Raw genomic sequence first — 17,179 nt, forward strand, 5'->3', positions numbered from 1 at the left:
CAGCACTTCTGCTGGCGGGGTTTGGGTGGAAGGGCCCAGTGACGTGGCGGGTGGGACTCTCCGGCGCCCGGGCCCCCTTGGAGGCCTGGGCCCCGGGAATTTTGGTCCCCCCCCCGTCCATCCCTCTCAGTGGCCCTGGGTTAGCATGTGGGACTTTGGTCCTGGGGAACTGAGTTCAATTCCCACTTCAGCAAGGCAAGCTCCTTGTGACTCTGGCAAGTCACTTAACCATCCATTGCCCCATGTAAGCCGCATTGAGCCTGCCATGAGTGGGAAAGTGCAGGGTACAAATGTAACAAAAATAAAATAGATACTATTGGAGATTCTACATGGAATGTTGCTATTCCACTAGCAACATTCCATGTAGAAGGCTGCGCAGGCTTCTGTTTCTGTACGTACGTGTAGGACGTCAGACTCACAGAAGCAGATGCGTGTGTGGCCATATTGGTGGGATAGCAACATTCCATGTAGAATCTCAAATAGTAGCAACAGTGGAGGAGTGTCCTAGTGGTTACGGTGGTGGACTTTGGTCCTGGGGAACTGAGGAACTGAGTTTTGATTCCCACTTCAGGCACAGCAGCTCCTTGTGACTCTGGGCAAGTCACTTAAACCCTCCATTGCCCCATGTAAGACAGCATTGAGCCTGCCCTGAGTGGGAAAGTGCAGGGTACAAATGTAACAAAATAAAATAGATACTATTGGAGATTCTACTGGAATGTTGCATTCCACTAGGCAACATTCCATGTAGAAGGCTGCGCAGGCTTCTGTTTCTGTACGTACGTGTAGGACGTCAGACTCACAGAAGCAGATGCGTGTGTGGCCATATTGGTGGGATAGCAACATTCCATGTAGAATCTCAAATAGTAGCAACAGTGGAGGAGTGTCCTAGTGGTGACTCTGGTCCTGGGGAACTGATGTTGATTCCCACTTCAGGGCACAGGGCAGCTCCTTGTGACTCTGGGCAAGTCACTTAACCCTCCATTGCCCCATGTAAGCCGCATTGAGCCTGCCATGAGTGGGAAAGCGCAGGGTACAAATGTAACAAAAATAAATAGATACTATTGGAGATCTGCATGGAATGTTGCTACTATGGAGATTCTACATAGAATGTTGCTACTATTGAGATTCTACATGGAATGTTGCTATTCCACTAGCAACTTCCATGTAGAGGCTGCGCAGGCTTCTGTTTCGGCGAGTCTGACGTCCCTGCACGTACGTACAGAAACAGAAGCCTGCGCAGCCTTCTACATGGAATGTTGCTAGTGGAATAGCACATTCCATGTAGAATCTCCAATAGTAGCAACAGTGGAGGAGTGGCCTAGTGGTTTAGGTGGTGGACTTTGGTCCTGGGGAACTGAGTTCAATTCCCACTTCAGGCACAGGCAGCTCCTTGTGACTCTGGGCAAGTCACTTAACCCTCCATTGCCCCAGGTACACATAAGTACCTGCTGCATTGAGCCTGCCATGAGTGGGAAAGCGCAGGGTACAAATGTAAGAAAAATAAAAAAATGTATAACAAAATACTACTACTCTACCTATGCAAAGTTATTCAGATCTCATAGTTCCTCTGTGCACACTGCACAAGCTGACACGTTTGAAAATGTAAGTGCGATTAAATTAAAATGCTACCAACCTAGGTTAGTTTGCTTTGTTTTGAGTGTGCAGGGGTGACGGCCGCGCGGGGGAATGGAAACCGAGATTAAGCTACTTGGTTTCAGCGTGTTGACGTCACTTGGAACCTCCTTCAGTAGCTCCCCCCATCTTACGTGACGTCACGTCGTAGCCAGGCGGACGTGAGCGTGCCGTCGCTGCCGCTGCGTGCTAGTGTCGGTTGTGTTGTTGTCGGAGTCTCTTTGGCTGTAGCGCCCGGTCTCCGCTGCGGGGAATGTGCGGGGGGGACCCGGTGCCTCCCGTCGCTGTTGTGAGAGAAGATGGCGGCCCGGTCCCTCCCCTGGCCTCGGCCTCCTCCTCCGCTCCTTCTCCTCCTCCTACTGTCGCCGTTAGTCTCCGCCGCCTCGGGGCTGCTTGAGGCCTCCTGCCCCGCTCCCTGCCTCTGCGCTGGGCCTACGCTGGACTGCAGCCGGAGAAAGCTGGCCCGGGCGCCCCCTCTGCCGCGAGGCCTCACCGGCTTGTGAGTACTGGGAAGGGGGGGGGAGGGTAGAAATGCAGGCAGCGAGGCCTCTACCCTATTGCATGGCAGTGGGGGTGGGGTGGGCTCTCAACCCTTTCTACCCTGTTGCTTGTCAGGGTTGGGGGAGGGGGAGGCTGCTCTACCCTGTTGCTTGTCAGGGTTGGGGGAGGGGAGGTCATTCTACCCTGTTGCTTGTCAGGGGGGGAGGGGGAGGCTGTTCTACCCTGTTGCTTGTCAGGGTTGGGGGAGGAGGGGGAGGCCGTTCTACCCTGTTGCTTGTCAGGGTTGGGGGGGGGAGGAGGAGGCTGTTCTACCCTGTTGCTTGTCAGGGGGGGAGGAGGAGGCTGTTCTACCCTGTTGCTTGTCAGGGGGGGAGGGGGAGGCTGTTCTACCCTGTTGCTTCTCAGGGTTGGGGGGAGGGGGAGGCTGCTCTACCCTGTTGCCTGTCAGGGTTGGGGGGGAGGCTGTTCTACCCTGTTGCTTCTCAGGGTTGGGGGGAGGCTGCTCTACCATGTTGCTTGTTGGGGGGGAGGGGGAGGCCGTTCTACCCTGCTGCTTGTCAGGGTTGGGGGAGGAGGGGGAGGCCGTTCTACCCTGATGCTTGTCAGGGTTGGGGGAGGAGGGGGAGGCCGTTCTACCCTGTTGCTTGTCAGGGTTGGGGGAGGAGGGGGAGGCCATTCTACCCTGTTGCTTGTCAGGGTTGGGGGAGGAGGGGGAGGCCGTTCTACCCTGCTGCTTGTCAGGGGGGAGGGGGAGGTCATTCTACCCTGCTGCTTGTCAGGGTTGGGGGGGAAGGGGAGGCCATTCTACCCTGCTGCTTGTCAGTGTTGGGGAGGGGGAGGCTGTTCTACCCTGTTGCTTGTCAGTGGGGGTGGGGTGGCCTCTCAACCCTTTCTACCCTGTTGCTTGTCAGTGTTGGGGAGGTTGGAGGTCTCTCTGTCCTGTTGCTCCTCGGTGAGGGGGGGGGGGGGGGTGGCCCGTCTACCCTGTTGCTTGTCAGTGGGAGGTGGGAGGCCTCTATCCTGTTGCTTGTCAGTATGTTTGGGGTGAGCAGCGCTACATGTTCTTCTGGGGAGGGGGACTAGGGCACTTTCGTTGATATATATGCCTTTTGTCAGTCTGCGGTGGGGAGTAGGACACACACACTATCAGCCTGGCTACCTGTAGATTTATGGAGGTATAAGAGAGTTTGTGTGTCTTTACTGCCAGTTCTCTGAAGTGGGAAGGTTTTGTTTGTCTTAGTCTTTGCCATGATTCCCAGCAGGATCTGGGGTCATTGCTTTGTCATGCTTCTCAGGCACTGGCTCTGAGAGCTTTCTACAGGGGCATTATCCCGTGATGGGTCTTGCATTTATTTGTTTTTGAGATCTTTAATTTACTTCAGACTCCCCATTACAAGCAGTTATGCATACAAAAAAAAAAAGCGCATCAGTCTCTTTTCTACCTAGTATCAAATTGCAGAATTATCAGTTTTATGCTTTTTTTTTTAGACTAAAGTTCAAAACCACTCCACCTCAGACAGAATTATCCTGTCATCCAACTTTAAAAAGGATTAGATTTTTAAATCAAAATTTCCCACATCAATGAAGCGTACTGAAAGATATACATTTTCATACAGTCACAATTATTAACAAACTGGTTTATGCTTCTGTGCTGTAGAATTTCCCATATCAATGAAAATTTCAAAAAGATGTGTATTTTTCATTCATTTGCAATTCTAAGCTATTGACAAAACAGGTTTAAGTTTCTGCGCTATAGAATTCAGACATTAGAGACTTGGAGAGCAGAACATTCACACTTATAGAACATGCATTCGTTTTGTATAGCAGTACATAGAACACAGTATCATCTTAAAGGTGAATACAGAGAATATCTAGGTTGATATTCATAACATTGCCACTGATTCATTACTGTTACTGTCCCAGGGACATTTGTGCCAACTTGTGATGCACAGAAGCCCTGAATGTTTGATAACCCCTGGAACTGTGTTGCAATTTCTGCCTATTGGTTTGAACTTCTATGGTTAGCAGAGAAATTGCATTAATATGGATGCTTAGAGTGAAAGTTTGGTGGGAAAAATATTTATGATAGACATTTCTTGCAGTTTGGTTGCATCTTCCACAGCAGAGCTGGTGGTTGGGAGGCGGGACTAGTGCTGGGCAGACTTATACGGTCTGTGCCGGGGCTGGTGGTTGGACGGCGGGGATAGTGCTGGGCAGACTTATACGGTCTGTGCCAGAGCTGGTGGTTGGGAGGCGGGGTTGGTGGTTGGGAGGCGGGGATAGGGCTGGCCAGACTTATACGGTCTGTGCCAGAGCCGGTGGTGGGTGGCAGGGATAGTGCTGGGCAGACTTATACGGTCTGTGCCAGAGCTGGTGGTTGGAGGCGGGGATAGGGCTGGCCAGACTTATACGGTCTGTGCACTGAAGAGGACAGTACAAATAAAAAAAAAAGTAGCACATATGAATTTATCTTCTTGGGCAGACTGGATGGACCGTGCAGGTCTTTTTCTGCCGTCATCTACTATGTTACTATGTAATGTGGGCATGGTTAAAATCGGTAAGGTATAAGCAGAGGCAGGTACAGAAATGGTGGTTTAGATAACCCTAATTTGTAAACGTTCCTGTGAGCAGTGTTGATTGGATCACAATTCTAGCTTGCCAGATTAAGAACCCTTAATGTTTCTCACAATTTCATTAATTTTTGCTGGGATTTGCTATCGCTGCATTCAGTGTCCCATTCATTTAGGTGGATGAATAGACATTTTCCTTCTTCCATCCAAACCTTCCACAAAAGAGGTGTCTTTGAGGTGATGTCTTCAAATGGGTTTTGCACATATGGGACTAGATTCTATAATGGTGCCGAAAAAGATAGCGCTTGGCGCATTGCTATAAACCATGCTTACAGTTAGGCACAGTTTATAGAATAGCGCTTAGCCCGGGAATCACAGCTACATTTAGGCGTGACCATTTGCATCAATAAAAACCTGGTATAAATCCCTACATATAAATTAGGTGTGGATCCCCCTAATTCTATAACGGTGTGCATAAGTTTTAGGAATGCCCAGATCCATGCTCTAGAATTTACACGCATCTTTTTATAGAATACACATAAAAAGATATGGTTGTAAATTATAATTATTTCCATTTGGTGCCGATAATGGCTTGTTATTTCCTAATTATTATTAATTATTCGATTAAGTTGCGCATGCAACTCAAAGCACCATACATAGAATCCAGGGGATGGTGAGGAATGAACTTTATAAGTGAAGGTACGTTGGATATGATGGCTTCTCAAATGTGTTGCTAGTTTTTGCTTTTATGCTTAAATTGTGCAAACAGAGCCTCTTTCTGAAATCCATAAGATGCTAGATTTAATAAAGTGTGGGCAGACTGAATAGGTCTTTATCTGCCTTCATTTCTCTCTGTTTCTATTTGCTGTAGGTTCCATTTTATGCAGTGGGATCTATTTTTTACTAATAATAGACTGACAGCATTAGCACATTGTAGTAAATCTATCCCAAGTTGTTTGGAAATTCATTTTAATCGGGCCAAGTAGAGACCAAAACATCTGTGATAACTTTTTTTTTAAATCTTTTTATTAAGAAATCCTGTAGTCATTATTTAAATATGTTCTAGAGCAGTGTTTCCCAAGTCCAGTGCTGGAGTACGCCTTGCCAGTCAGGTTGTCAGGATATCCACAAAGAATATGCATGAACTTTATTTGCAAACACTGCCTCCATTATATGCAAATCTTTCATATTCATTGTGGATAGCCTGACAATCTGACTGGCAAAGTGTACTGTAGGACCAACCTTGGGAAACACGGTTCTAGAGGTACTATGAGGTTTTTAGTCTGTGAATGTTCAATCTTTTTTGCGAAGTTGCAGTGGGATGGCTGAAATGCTATAACTAAAACATCTTCAGTTTGTGTGTTTAGAGCAAAGGTGCTTTGTAAATCTGTTATCTAGGATTTTATATACCCTGCAATGGCAGAAGGAAGTCCACTCTTGCTCAAAAATAAGTATATCCCATCATGATGTATACTGGATTTCTGCGCATGTTGGCTTTATAAACTTGTGTGTGTCTTGACAAGCTAGGTGCTGTATTATAAAATCAGAGCCATAAGATCAATATCTTATGGCTCTGATTTTCAGGTTCATTCTTGGCTTAGTAAGGCTTTTTGCCTAATTTGTATCTAAGGGGTAAAAAAAAAAACATCTTGATAAACGGGGTCCTAATTGTAGATTACTGCTTATAAGTAAAGCTCAATTGATAACCTGGAAGGGACAGTTAACATGTTAGTCCAGTCTAAAGATACTACATACAGCAAATTAAACATTTGAGACTTAATCAGGCCACTGCAAACTGAGCTAAGAAGAGGGTGTCTGCAAGTAAATTGTAGGTTCAATAACACCCTCTGTTTTCAAGGACTGTAAATTAAAAAATTGGGGAGAGAGGGAGATTGAAGGACTAAGAATGAACATGCTTGAGTGCTCTTCCAGCCCAAGTCAATTTATTCATTCACTGTAGAGATGATTGGGTGAGGTAGGGACATGCCTATGGCTACAGATCATTCTGCTCCTCAACTCTATTATTTGTATCTGCTGAGTAGACTGGTAGAGTTGGGCCTTATCCACTGGCATCTTCTTGTTATAGATAGAAGGAACACTATCTGTAGGAGTAATAAATAGAAATAAAACAGAAAAGAAAATGATGCTTTTTTTATTGGACTAAGTTAATACATGTTGTGATTAGCTTTCAAAGGTAATGCCTTCAGATCAGAAATGAGCAAGGTTGACATATCAGAATTCTTATTCCCCACACAATATACTGCCTTTCTGTAGATACAGTCAGTGCTGTTTACATATACTATTTTTGCAGGTACTTTCTGTCCCTAATGGATTCACAATATAAGGTTATTTGTATCTGGGACAATGGAGAGTTAAGTGATTTGCCCAGGGTCACAAGGAACTGCAGTGGGAATCAAACCCAGCTTCCCAGGATGTCAACCCACTGCACTAACCATTAGGTTACTCCTCCACTCCAGGGCAATGGAGGGTTAAGTGACTTGCCCAGGATCACAAGAATATATCTCACAGGAAGAGATTAGGGTGGGTTGGGTGAGAGACAGGGTGATAAGAGGGTGAAAAGCAAGAGCAATTGAAGATTGTACAGTACAGCTGACAAGTCCCGTTTAGATCCAAGACTGTAAATCATTGCTTTAAAAAAAAAATTCATAGTGTGGCAAAAGCTTCCATTAGGAATTGTACTGATCGGGCCTAACCATAAATTGTTTCATTCTTTAACTCTCAGTTAACTCTTTGGTTGGCTCTGACATTTTTATGTTGTAAAGGCATCGCTTTCTGTAATATATTCAGTGCAATTATTTAGAAATTCAAACTTGTTTTTGAATGTCTTTAAGAATAAGGTTTTTAAGCTTATAATGAGGACAGATCATATTGACCACTAGTAAAAAAGGCCCGTTTCTGGAGCCAATGAAACGGGCACTACCAAGGCTTTCCTCTGCCCCCCTCCCTTCCACCCACCCAACCAACCAACGCACCTTCATCGTCACTGATGCCATTGCGCCGCCCTGCTCGCCGTCGATGTGTGACTGAATTGCTCCGCCCTCAACGTCATAACGTTTGACGCGAGGGCAACCACCCAACCAACGCACCTTCGTCGTCGCTGATGCCATTGCGCCGCCCTGCTCGCCGTCGATGTGTGACTGAATTGCTCCGCCCTCAACGTCATAACGTTTGACGCGAGGGCAACCACCCAACCAACGCACCTTCGTCGTCGCTGATGCCATTGCGCCGCCCTGCTCGCCGTCGATGTGTGACTGAATTGCTCCGCCCTCAACGTCATAACGTTTGACACGAGGGCGGGGGCCCAGAGACTGGGTGATTTTTGTGGCTTCAGCACCACGAACTTACGAACCTTGGCTTCAGTGACGTCAGAGAATAGAACGTTGAGGGTGAGTTTTATATATATAGATATGTTAGGTCGTATTGCTTGCCAGTAGCCCGCTAGACCTTTATGGTCAGGAGTTCCTTGAGGCTTTTCCTTTTTTACAATAAGACATCTATTGTTTTCACGTATGCTCATTTCTTGAACTTAGTGGGTCATTTCATGCAGGTCTTTTTCTGCCGTCATCTACTATGTTACTATATTTGTTATGTTACTTGGGTTTTGAGGTTTTTGACTCCACCTCCACTTTTTGAGTTATTCAGTGTAGTTATTTATACAGTAAAAGGAAAAAACTTTCTCTTCTTTTCATGGGGACATGTTTAGGTGACTTTCAGTGTGACACAAATTGAACCTCTTAAAAACCTATGAATTGCATATGATGCCTGGTATGTTTCAAAACGCAGCCCACTTGGCTGAGACTTCCAGTGCTGCAGTGATAATGTACAAGTGGTCATGGTTCTGTAGTTGGTGTATTTTCTTGACAAAATGAGAAGGTACCGGAAACACTGGATGGGTTAATTGGTCTTTACCCTTCAATTTATCTGTTATGTTAGCTCAGTCATCTCATTACTTTTCTCGAATTCTTCTACTCTGTTGGATAAAACCAATATGAAATTCTTAAAGCAGATCAGCTATTTGAAATAAAAGCAGTTTGGTTTTATACATAGTAGTGTCTTTCACATGGGAAAAACTGAGCCTTCATCCAAGACTTGAGGTAGATTTGCTTATGGGAAGTGAAGCCAGAAGCAGAGTTGAGGCAGATTGGGAAAGTAGTAGGAGAAATTACCCCAAACCAACAAAAGAGAACCCAAATATGTTTGCAAGGAGAGAGCAGAACTGAGGAAACCACTTTTTCCCCCCTGCCATCACTCACAGCACTTAGGCTGCATGCTAGATCTAGTGACCTTTGTGCTAGTCTTTGAAATTTACCTCACTTGGCTCCCCTTGTGGTGTTTTGTTTTTATTTGTTTTTGTTACATTTGTACCCCGCGCTTTCCCACTCATGGCAGGCTCAATGCGGCTTACATGGGGCAGTGGAGGGTTAAGTGACTTGCCCAGAGTCACAAGGAGCTGCCTGTGCCTGAAGTGGGAATCAAGCTCAGTTCCCCAGGACCAAAGTCCACCACCCTAACCACTAGGCCACTTCTCCACTGTTGCTACTATTTGAGATTCTACATGGAATGTTGCTATTCCACTAGCAACATTCCATGTAGAAGTCGGCCCTTGCAGATCACCAATGTGGCCGCGCAGGCTTCTACATGGAATGTTGCTAGCAACATTCCATGTAGAATCTCCAATAGTAGCAACATTCCATGTAGAATCTCCAATAGTATCTATTTTATTTTTGTTACATTTGTACCCCGTGCTTTCCCACTCATGGCAGGGTCAATGCGGCTTACATGGGGCAATGGAGGGTTAAGTGACTTGCCCAGAGTCACAAGAAGCTGCCTGTGCCTGAAGTGGGAATCGAGCTCAGTTACTCAGTTCCCCAGGACCAAAGTCCACCACCCTAACCACTAGGCCACTCCTCCACTGTTGCTACTATTTGAGGTTCTACATGGCCCTTGCAGATCACCAATGTGGCCGCGCAGGCTTCTGCTTCTGTGAGTCTGACGTCCTGCACGTACATGCAGGACGTCAGACTCACAGAAACAGAAGCCTGCGCAGCCTTCTACATGGAATGTTGCTAGTGGAATAGCAACATTCCAAGTAGAATCTCCAATAGTAGCAACATTCCATGTAGAATCTCTAATAGTATCTATTTTATTTTTGTTACATTTGTACCCTGCGCTTTCCCACTCATGGCAGGGTCAATGCGGCTTACATGGGGCAATGGAGGGTTAAGTGACTTGCCCAGAGTCACAAGGAGCTGCCTGTGCCTGAAGTGGGAATTGAGCTCAGTTCCCCAGGACCACCCTAACCACTAGGCCGCTCCTCCACTGTTGCTACTATTTGAGATTCTACATGGCCCTTGCAGATCAGACTCACAGAAACAGAAGCCTGTGCAGGCTTCTACATGGAATATTGCTAGTGGAATAGCAACATTCCATGTAGAATCTCCAATAGTAGCAACATTCCATGTAGAATCTCCAATAGTATCTATTTTATTTTTGTTACATTTGTACCCTGTGCTTTCCCACTCATGGCAGGCTCAATGCGGCTTACATGGGGCAATGGAGGGTTGAGTGACTTGCCCAGAGTCACAAGGAGCTGCCTGTGCCTGAAGTGGGAATCGAGCTCAGTTCCCCAGGACCAGAGTCCCTAGGACCCTAACCACTAGGCCGCTCCTCCATGAGTTGCACTTTATGAAAATCCCTATTATATCTATAATAGTCTCTTCAAAAACCATGTGCAAAAATAACGCACCATATATTTATCTGGGCAACATGCTTCCCCCAACAGTGGATTAAAGATTGACTTCTGCCAATGTTAAGGAACCTTTAAATGACTGTAAACAATTTTTTGAGCATTCTGTTCTATATATAGCGTGTGAAAAGTCTTTGTTGTGAGTGATGGCTCCTTAAAATTTATCTCTATATTATTGCTTTAGACTGTCATAGGGGTGATAGGTCTTGCTTGCGGCTCTTAATTATTTCTGAAGAAAAGGTGGCACTTTCATTTCTCACCCTCTTTATCATTAATGTTTTCAAATGTAGGAGATCTAAAGACTATCCGTTCTCAGTTGAACTTTTTCCAGCAACATTTATTAAGTGGATTTCTCATTGGTGTTACTGTACAGTATGCGGTGCTTACCTCATTGCACAGAACATCTTAAGTCTAAAGCTTTGCTCTTCCTGTCCATAATCCCAAGTGTTTTTAGGGCCTGACACATTGTCTGAATTATTTACACTCTGCTTTTGAGCGGCTACATTAACAGCACCTCTGGCTCAGTAGGATATGAATATCTTTTAATAATTTATTCTTATACTACATTCACCACATTGCCAAGGTCATCTCTCTTCAGTGTTTATGCCAGTAAATATTAAGATTATTGTGCTAAAATGGTGTTGGAAATTGAGTGATTTTCTGACATAAAATTATGACACAGGCGTATTTTCAAAGCATAGTAACTTATGGAACTTTGTAAGTCTAAGTTCTTTGAAAATGAGCCCCATGGTAATCTGTAATGGATTGTGTGTTATGGTTTGGGGCACTTCAGTATTTATTATTATTACATTTGTATCCCGCATTTTCCCACCTATTTGCAGGCTCAATGTGGCTTGCATAATACCGTGAAGGCGTTCGCCAAGTCCGAGAGGGAGACAGATACAAGGTGATGTTGTGGTAGAATAAGGTACATGTGCTTCAGGTACTGTGGGGGTTGAAGAGAGGAAGGTTATATCTTATCTTCCGCCTTGACCGATATACTCATATCACCCCTCTCCTCAAGTCACTTCACTGGCTTCCGATCAGATACCGCATACAGTTCAAGCTTCTCCTACTAACCTACAAATGCACTCGATCTGCAGCCCCTCCTTACCTCTCTACCCTCATCTCCCCTTACGTCCCTACCCGTAACCTCCACTCTCAAGACAAATCCCTCCTTTCAGTACCCTTCACCACCGCCAACTCTAGGCTCCGCCCTTTCTGCCTCACCTCACCCCATGCTTGGAACAAACTCCCTGAGCCCATACGCCAGGCTCCCTCCCTACCCATCTTCAAATCATTGCTCAAAGCCCACCTCTTCAATGTCGCTTTCGGCACCTAATCACAACACCTCTACTCAGGAAATCTAGACTACCCCAACTTGACATTTCGTCCTTTAGATTGTAAGCTCTTCTGAGCAGGGACCGTCCTTAGTTATTAATTTGTACAGCGCTGTGTAACCCTAGTAGCGCTCTAGAAATGTTAAGTAGTAGTAGTAGTATATACCCTGTTTCCCCGAAAATAAGACAGTGTCGTATATTAATTTTTGCTCCCAAAGATGCGCTAGGTCTTATTTTCAGGGGATGTCTTATTTTTTCATGAAGAAGAATTCACATTTATTGTTGAACAAAAAAAAAATGAACATTTATTATATACTGTACAGTAGTTGTCATCACAAACCAGCATAATCAGACAAACTGTGAATCCTATCAAGAATTTCTTGTTACTACCATTATTTCCATGTACAACAATCTATGGTACATTTACCGATCTTGAACAGATAAAGGGAGGATTTGTAGCAGCAAAGGATAGAGAAGCCTGAGATTGTACTAACACCATGTAAAGTCTAGCTTACACTGTCAGACCTTTGTTTTTTTGTTTTTTTTTTATATTTATGAAAACAGATCTATTTTTATACTATGACATGCTTCTTAATAACCTTGCAGATGAGATACCTAAACTACAAGGTATAAGACTTGCTTCTTAACTACAATACACCCCTCTTCACATTTACAACTAAAATAACGTTACTACCTGGCACCTTCTTCTAATTAGTGTTTTCTACCATCTTTAGCCTCCTTTTCAGACACTCCCATCCATTCTTTTTTATTCTGCAGACACCCGACAGCAGAGCGAAAGAGGGAAAAGTAAAAGTTAATTACCTTCCTTCTTTACTTCAGCTTTTTAACGTTGTTGTCTGGGGCTGGGCTGGCAGCCTGGCACCTTTCCTTGTTGTACCTACCTATGATACAGCTTCCTTCGCCTTCGGTGCTCCCGCGCTCTCCCTCTGCAGTATCCAGCCTATGCAGGACAGGAAAAGGAAACTGCACTGTAGCCTGTACAGCTTCGGGGCCCGGAAGTTGGAACAATGAAGCTGTGCAGGGCGGTCCAAGGAGGAGCATGCAGGGACTGCAGCGGGAGCCGGCCTGGCGGGAGGGACAGGACAGACATGCACTCAGGCGGGCCCACCACCACTGCCTAAGTTCGGGTTTCGGTGACTCCGGAAGTTCCTCTGTGCTCTGCCTCGCTCTGACTGTTGCAGCATGATGATCATTCCGCCTATGCGGGAGCGGAAACTAACAGAGCAGCCAGAGGGAAAGCTTCCGGCAACGTCGAAGGCAGTGCGTGTCTGCACACAGAGACAGAGTCAATCCGGATTCTGGAACATAGGAGGTAGGGGGCGGAGCGGATGGACACAGCGGTGCAGGCAGGCAAGGAGTCAGGTTGGGACGGTGCAGGGCGCGGGACTGGGCGGGAGGGACTTTATGCCCCACTTTACGTCGTTACGTGCCACTGCCAAATTATTGGGGGTGCTTGAGCACCCACAGCACCCACGGAGTCGGCGCCTATGATCACAGCTGCATGCTCTGGTGGTCTGTTTGGCGGACATGCTTCCAAACAAAAACTTTGCTAGGTCTTACTTTCGGGGGAGGCCTTATATTTAGCAATTCAGCAAAACCTCTACTAGGTCTTATTTTCAGGGGATATCTTATTTTCGGGGAAACATGGTAGTGTCCAATATGATCTTTGGTTTCGCTGTGTTGCAGAGTTTAGGCATTTATGTTGGGTCAGTAGGGTATGCCTTTTTGAACAGGTTGGTTTTTAGTGATTTATATTTTATTTATTCAGTTTCCATATTTCTCTGATACATGACAGAATTTTTGATAATCTTGCAACCTGTTTGACGAGGAATAATAATAATAATATTCCATCATTTATGTCTTGCTTAACCAAACCTTTACCCCCTAGGAGCATCACATCCCATGCAAACAGCAGGAAAGGATAGCTGTAGCTAAGAACACTTTTGCACATACAGCGGTCCTTTTACTAAAGCTTAGCGTGCGTTAATGGAATTATCACACACTAAATGCTAAGAAACCTATTTTTTGCCTGTGACTTCATAGTATTTAGCGCGCACTAAATTGAAGTAAAAGGGTCCTACTGCTAAGCAAAAGGAGACAAAAATTAAGTCACCTCATAAATTTGCTGCATTTTTTTCTGTAAATCTCTTTAGCTTTAAATAGACTTTCAAAATATTCCCAGTGTAGAACTTGCAATCCTATATAATAATTCTCACCTCCAACATTCTGAGGCTGCCTGGAACCGTGGATCATGTTGGAGTAGATAATAGTGATGTCACACAACCCACACCAGATTGGCCAGTAGAAGGGAGAGGGGCGGAGCCACGATACAGGGAGCAGCGAATCAGCACAACACGGGGAATGCACAGCAGCAGGAACAGAAGCCTCTCTCACACAGTCACTCTCTTAAACATACACACTCAGAGGACAACCTTGCTAGCGCCCGTTTCCTTTCAAACAGAAACGGGCCTTTTTTACTAGTTAATATATAAAGCAGAACAGGGTGATATGTGAAAGTATTCACAATAATGAAGTAATTTGTCTTTAGTGTAAGCATATAACATACAGTATTTAGACAGTGTGTTGCAAGCAGGTGTTCCCGTGTGCCATCAGCTTGACTTTTTCAGTCAAGTATTTTTTTTTTCTTTACAGTTTTCAGTATAAAACAGTGGAGTTGCATGTTTTGTTTGTTTGATGGCTCCTTTTTGTATGCTTATAAGCCTCTCATCAAATTGGCATTAATTGGATTAAGAGATTTTAACTCACAGCCTACTCACACATATATATTGAGTCTAAGTTCTCATTTGCAGGTTTTATTTTCTTTATATTGAAGGGGCTTGGCATGCTGGTTCCCTTATTTTGTTATGTGCTGAGAGGATTATAAACACGTAGAACAAGAGTCCCCAGATCTAATCTTTAGCCAGAATCCAATCTGTTGGTTTTTTGTTTATTTTTTAGAATTTCCACAGTGAGTACAGGGGGTTTTCAAGCCTGTGAATTCTGTTAATATGTTCGTGCAGTGTATTTTTCTTGTTTTGCTAGTAGGTGGTCTCTGTTTTAAAGCTGTTGCAGCAAAGGCTGCTTTCTTTTTAGATTAAGAGAAAGATTGAGAGAGAGCAGCCTGCAGTGCCATTTGCCAGATACTTTCAAAGATAATGCCCTAGGCTCTGTTTGGCCCTTTGAGTTGAAAATCCAGCCAGGAGTGCAGAGGGTAAACATCTCTGTGGGCAGTTATTTTCCTGAAACTCCTCAGGTGCTACCCAGGTAGTGACAAAGTGTTTAGTTTTAATATTGATCCTTGTTCAGTTACCTGTTATTGCTTGCTGTTTTTCCACCTGTTTTATATCATCCACTGTTCTATTTCTGTGATAATAAACCCATTAGTTTATTAGCTTTGTCTTGGACTGACTAAGAATCCCGGTGGTTTGTGTTTTGGTTCTCTGAGGGTGTTCTAGCAACTGTGGGACCCCTGGGAATGTGGCCTGTGTTCTAGAAATCACTGGGGAATAACTTGAGAGTGGGAGACTATCCCATAGGAGGAGTGGCCTAGTGGTTAGGGTGGTGGACTTTGGTCCTGGGGAACTGAGTTCGATTCCCGACACAGGCAGCTCCTTGTGACTCTGGGCAAGTCACTTAACCCTCCATTGCCTGCCGCATTGAGCCTGCCATGAGTGGGAAAGCGCGGGGTACAAATGTAAAAATAAAATAAAAATAGGCAAGCAGGACCCAGTCTGTGGGAGGAGGGTGCAGTGTGTAGAGCACATGCCCAGGTGCAGCGGGCCTGAGCAGTGCTGAGGACAGACCCTCCAGGTGGCCACAGGCCCATGTGATGCTAGGCATTTTGTGACAATATGCATGGGATCTGTTTGTTTGCACTGCCCTGTTTTATAAAAATAGACATGCATATTGTGGAAATACAGAAAACCAAACTGGGTTATGACTGCTAGGATTGGATTTGGGGACCCTGATAGAGTGAGCCTTAATGAGCTTGTAGACGGTTCTTTGAAACCAAAGTGTCCTCTGTAAATTGGAGGGATGGTAATCACATCTGTGTGTTTTCTTAATTATGTTGAGGGAAAAGGGGAAGGAATAAATCCGTAGTCATTTGTAACATAATTACCCGGTATGTTGAGAAAGTTATTCAATTTAAAGGACTAAGTTTAGGAGGCCTTTTGTGTAAACCTCTTTCCGAATCTCTCTAATTTAAAAAAAAATACCTAGAATCATATTCTTTTTTTTTTCTTTATTTATAAGAATTTAAATTCATAAGCAATAAAATAACTTTCCAGAAATAACGGAGAAAGTAATACACAAGAATTATTTCAATCAGGTAATTCTATACTCTTCCTTAGACCACAAAATAGGGAGAGTGAAACAAGACAAGGAGATCAATTAAACAACAGTAAACAGAAAAAACGTGGTATTAACCTGATTATCCCCAGTTATTATTTATCTGAATCATTATTCCACATTGATCATCTGGTTGGCTTCTTCAAACCCAAAACGGTGTATATTCAATTTATTTCGTTGGAAACATACTTTATTGTCCAATATTAGTAGAAATAATATATCTAATTTCATTTTTTCTCTTTTAAAACCAGAAATTATTTATTTAACAATGCGAACACTTGAGTCTCTAATCCAATTCCCACTGATTAAGGTAATCCCAGTTTCACAGCCTTCACTCCTTTTGAATTAATATTACTAAGAGGAATCATTACAAAGGAAAATAACGACATTTTTAGGAATCATACCCGGAACTCTGGGAAAACAACAATCTCAATATTGATCATCTGTAATAATAATCATTTTTTTCAAATTTCTGGTCTATTATCATTTTCTTGGATATAACAAAAGAGAGGGAACGAAGTACAAACTAAAGTCCAAACAAAAAAAACAGCACCACGGGCCTTTAAAAATGGAACATAGTTCTTTAATGAATGAGCGTTGACAAAAAGACCCGACACGGGCCGTGTTTCGGTGACTAGCACCTGCGTCAGGGGTCACAGTGATGACGTGGAAAACTTGGGGAATAACTCGAATATATTCCTCTACAATATATTATTCCTTACCCCACGTCTCATATAGTAAAAGCTACAAAGCACCAAGGCTCATATAGTAAAAGCTTCGTAGCTTTTACTATATGAGACGTGGGGTAAGGAATAATATATTGTAGAGGAATATATTCGAGTTATTCCCCAAGTTTTCCACGTCATCACTGTGACCCCTGACGCAGGTGCTAGTCACCGAAACACGGCCCGTGTCGGGTCTTTTTGTCAAGTCTCATTCATTAAAGAACTGTGTTCCATTTTTAAAGGCCCGTGGTGCTGTTTTTTTTGTTTGGACTA

The 17,179-nt window shown here is 44.3% G+C and overlaps 1 protein-coding gene across 1 annotated transcript in view; it reads left to right on the forward strand.

The window, feature by feature from the left end:
* Positions 1 to 1,803: 1,803 nt before the first annotated feature.
* The window catches only part of LRIG2 (leucine rich repeats and immunoglobulin like domains 2), an 81,669-nt gene continuing 66,293 nt past the window's right edge, over positions 1,804 to 17,179 (forward strand). Inside the window, exon 1 of the mRNA XM_030220609.1 lies at positions 1,804 to 2,131. Coding sequence (XP_030076469.1) covers positions 1,932 to 2,131 — 200 coding nt within the window. The 5' untranslated portion in view covers positions 1,804 to 1,931. The remainder of the gene's footprint in view (positions 2,132 to 17,179) is intronic.

Source organism: Microcaecilia unicolor, chromosome 12 (assembly GCF_901765095.1).
Source record: "Microcaecilia unicolor chromosome 12, aMicUni1.1, whole genome shotgun sequence".
NCBI lineage: Eukaryota > Metazoa > Chordata > Amphibia > Gymnophiona > Siphonopidae > Microcaecilia > Microcaecilia unicolor.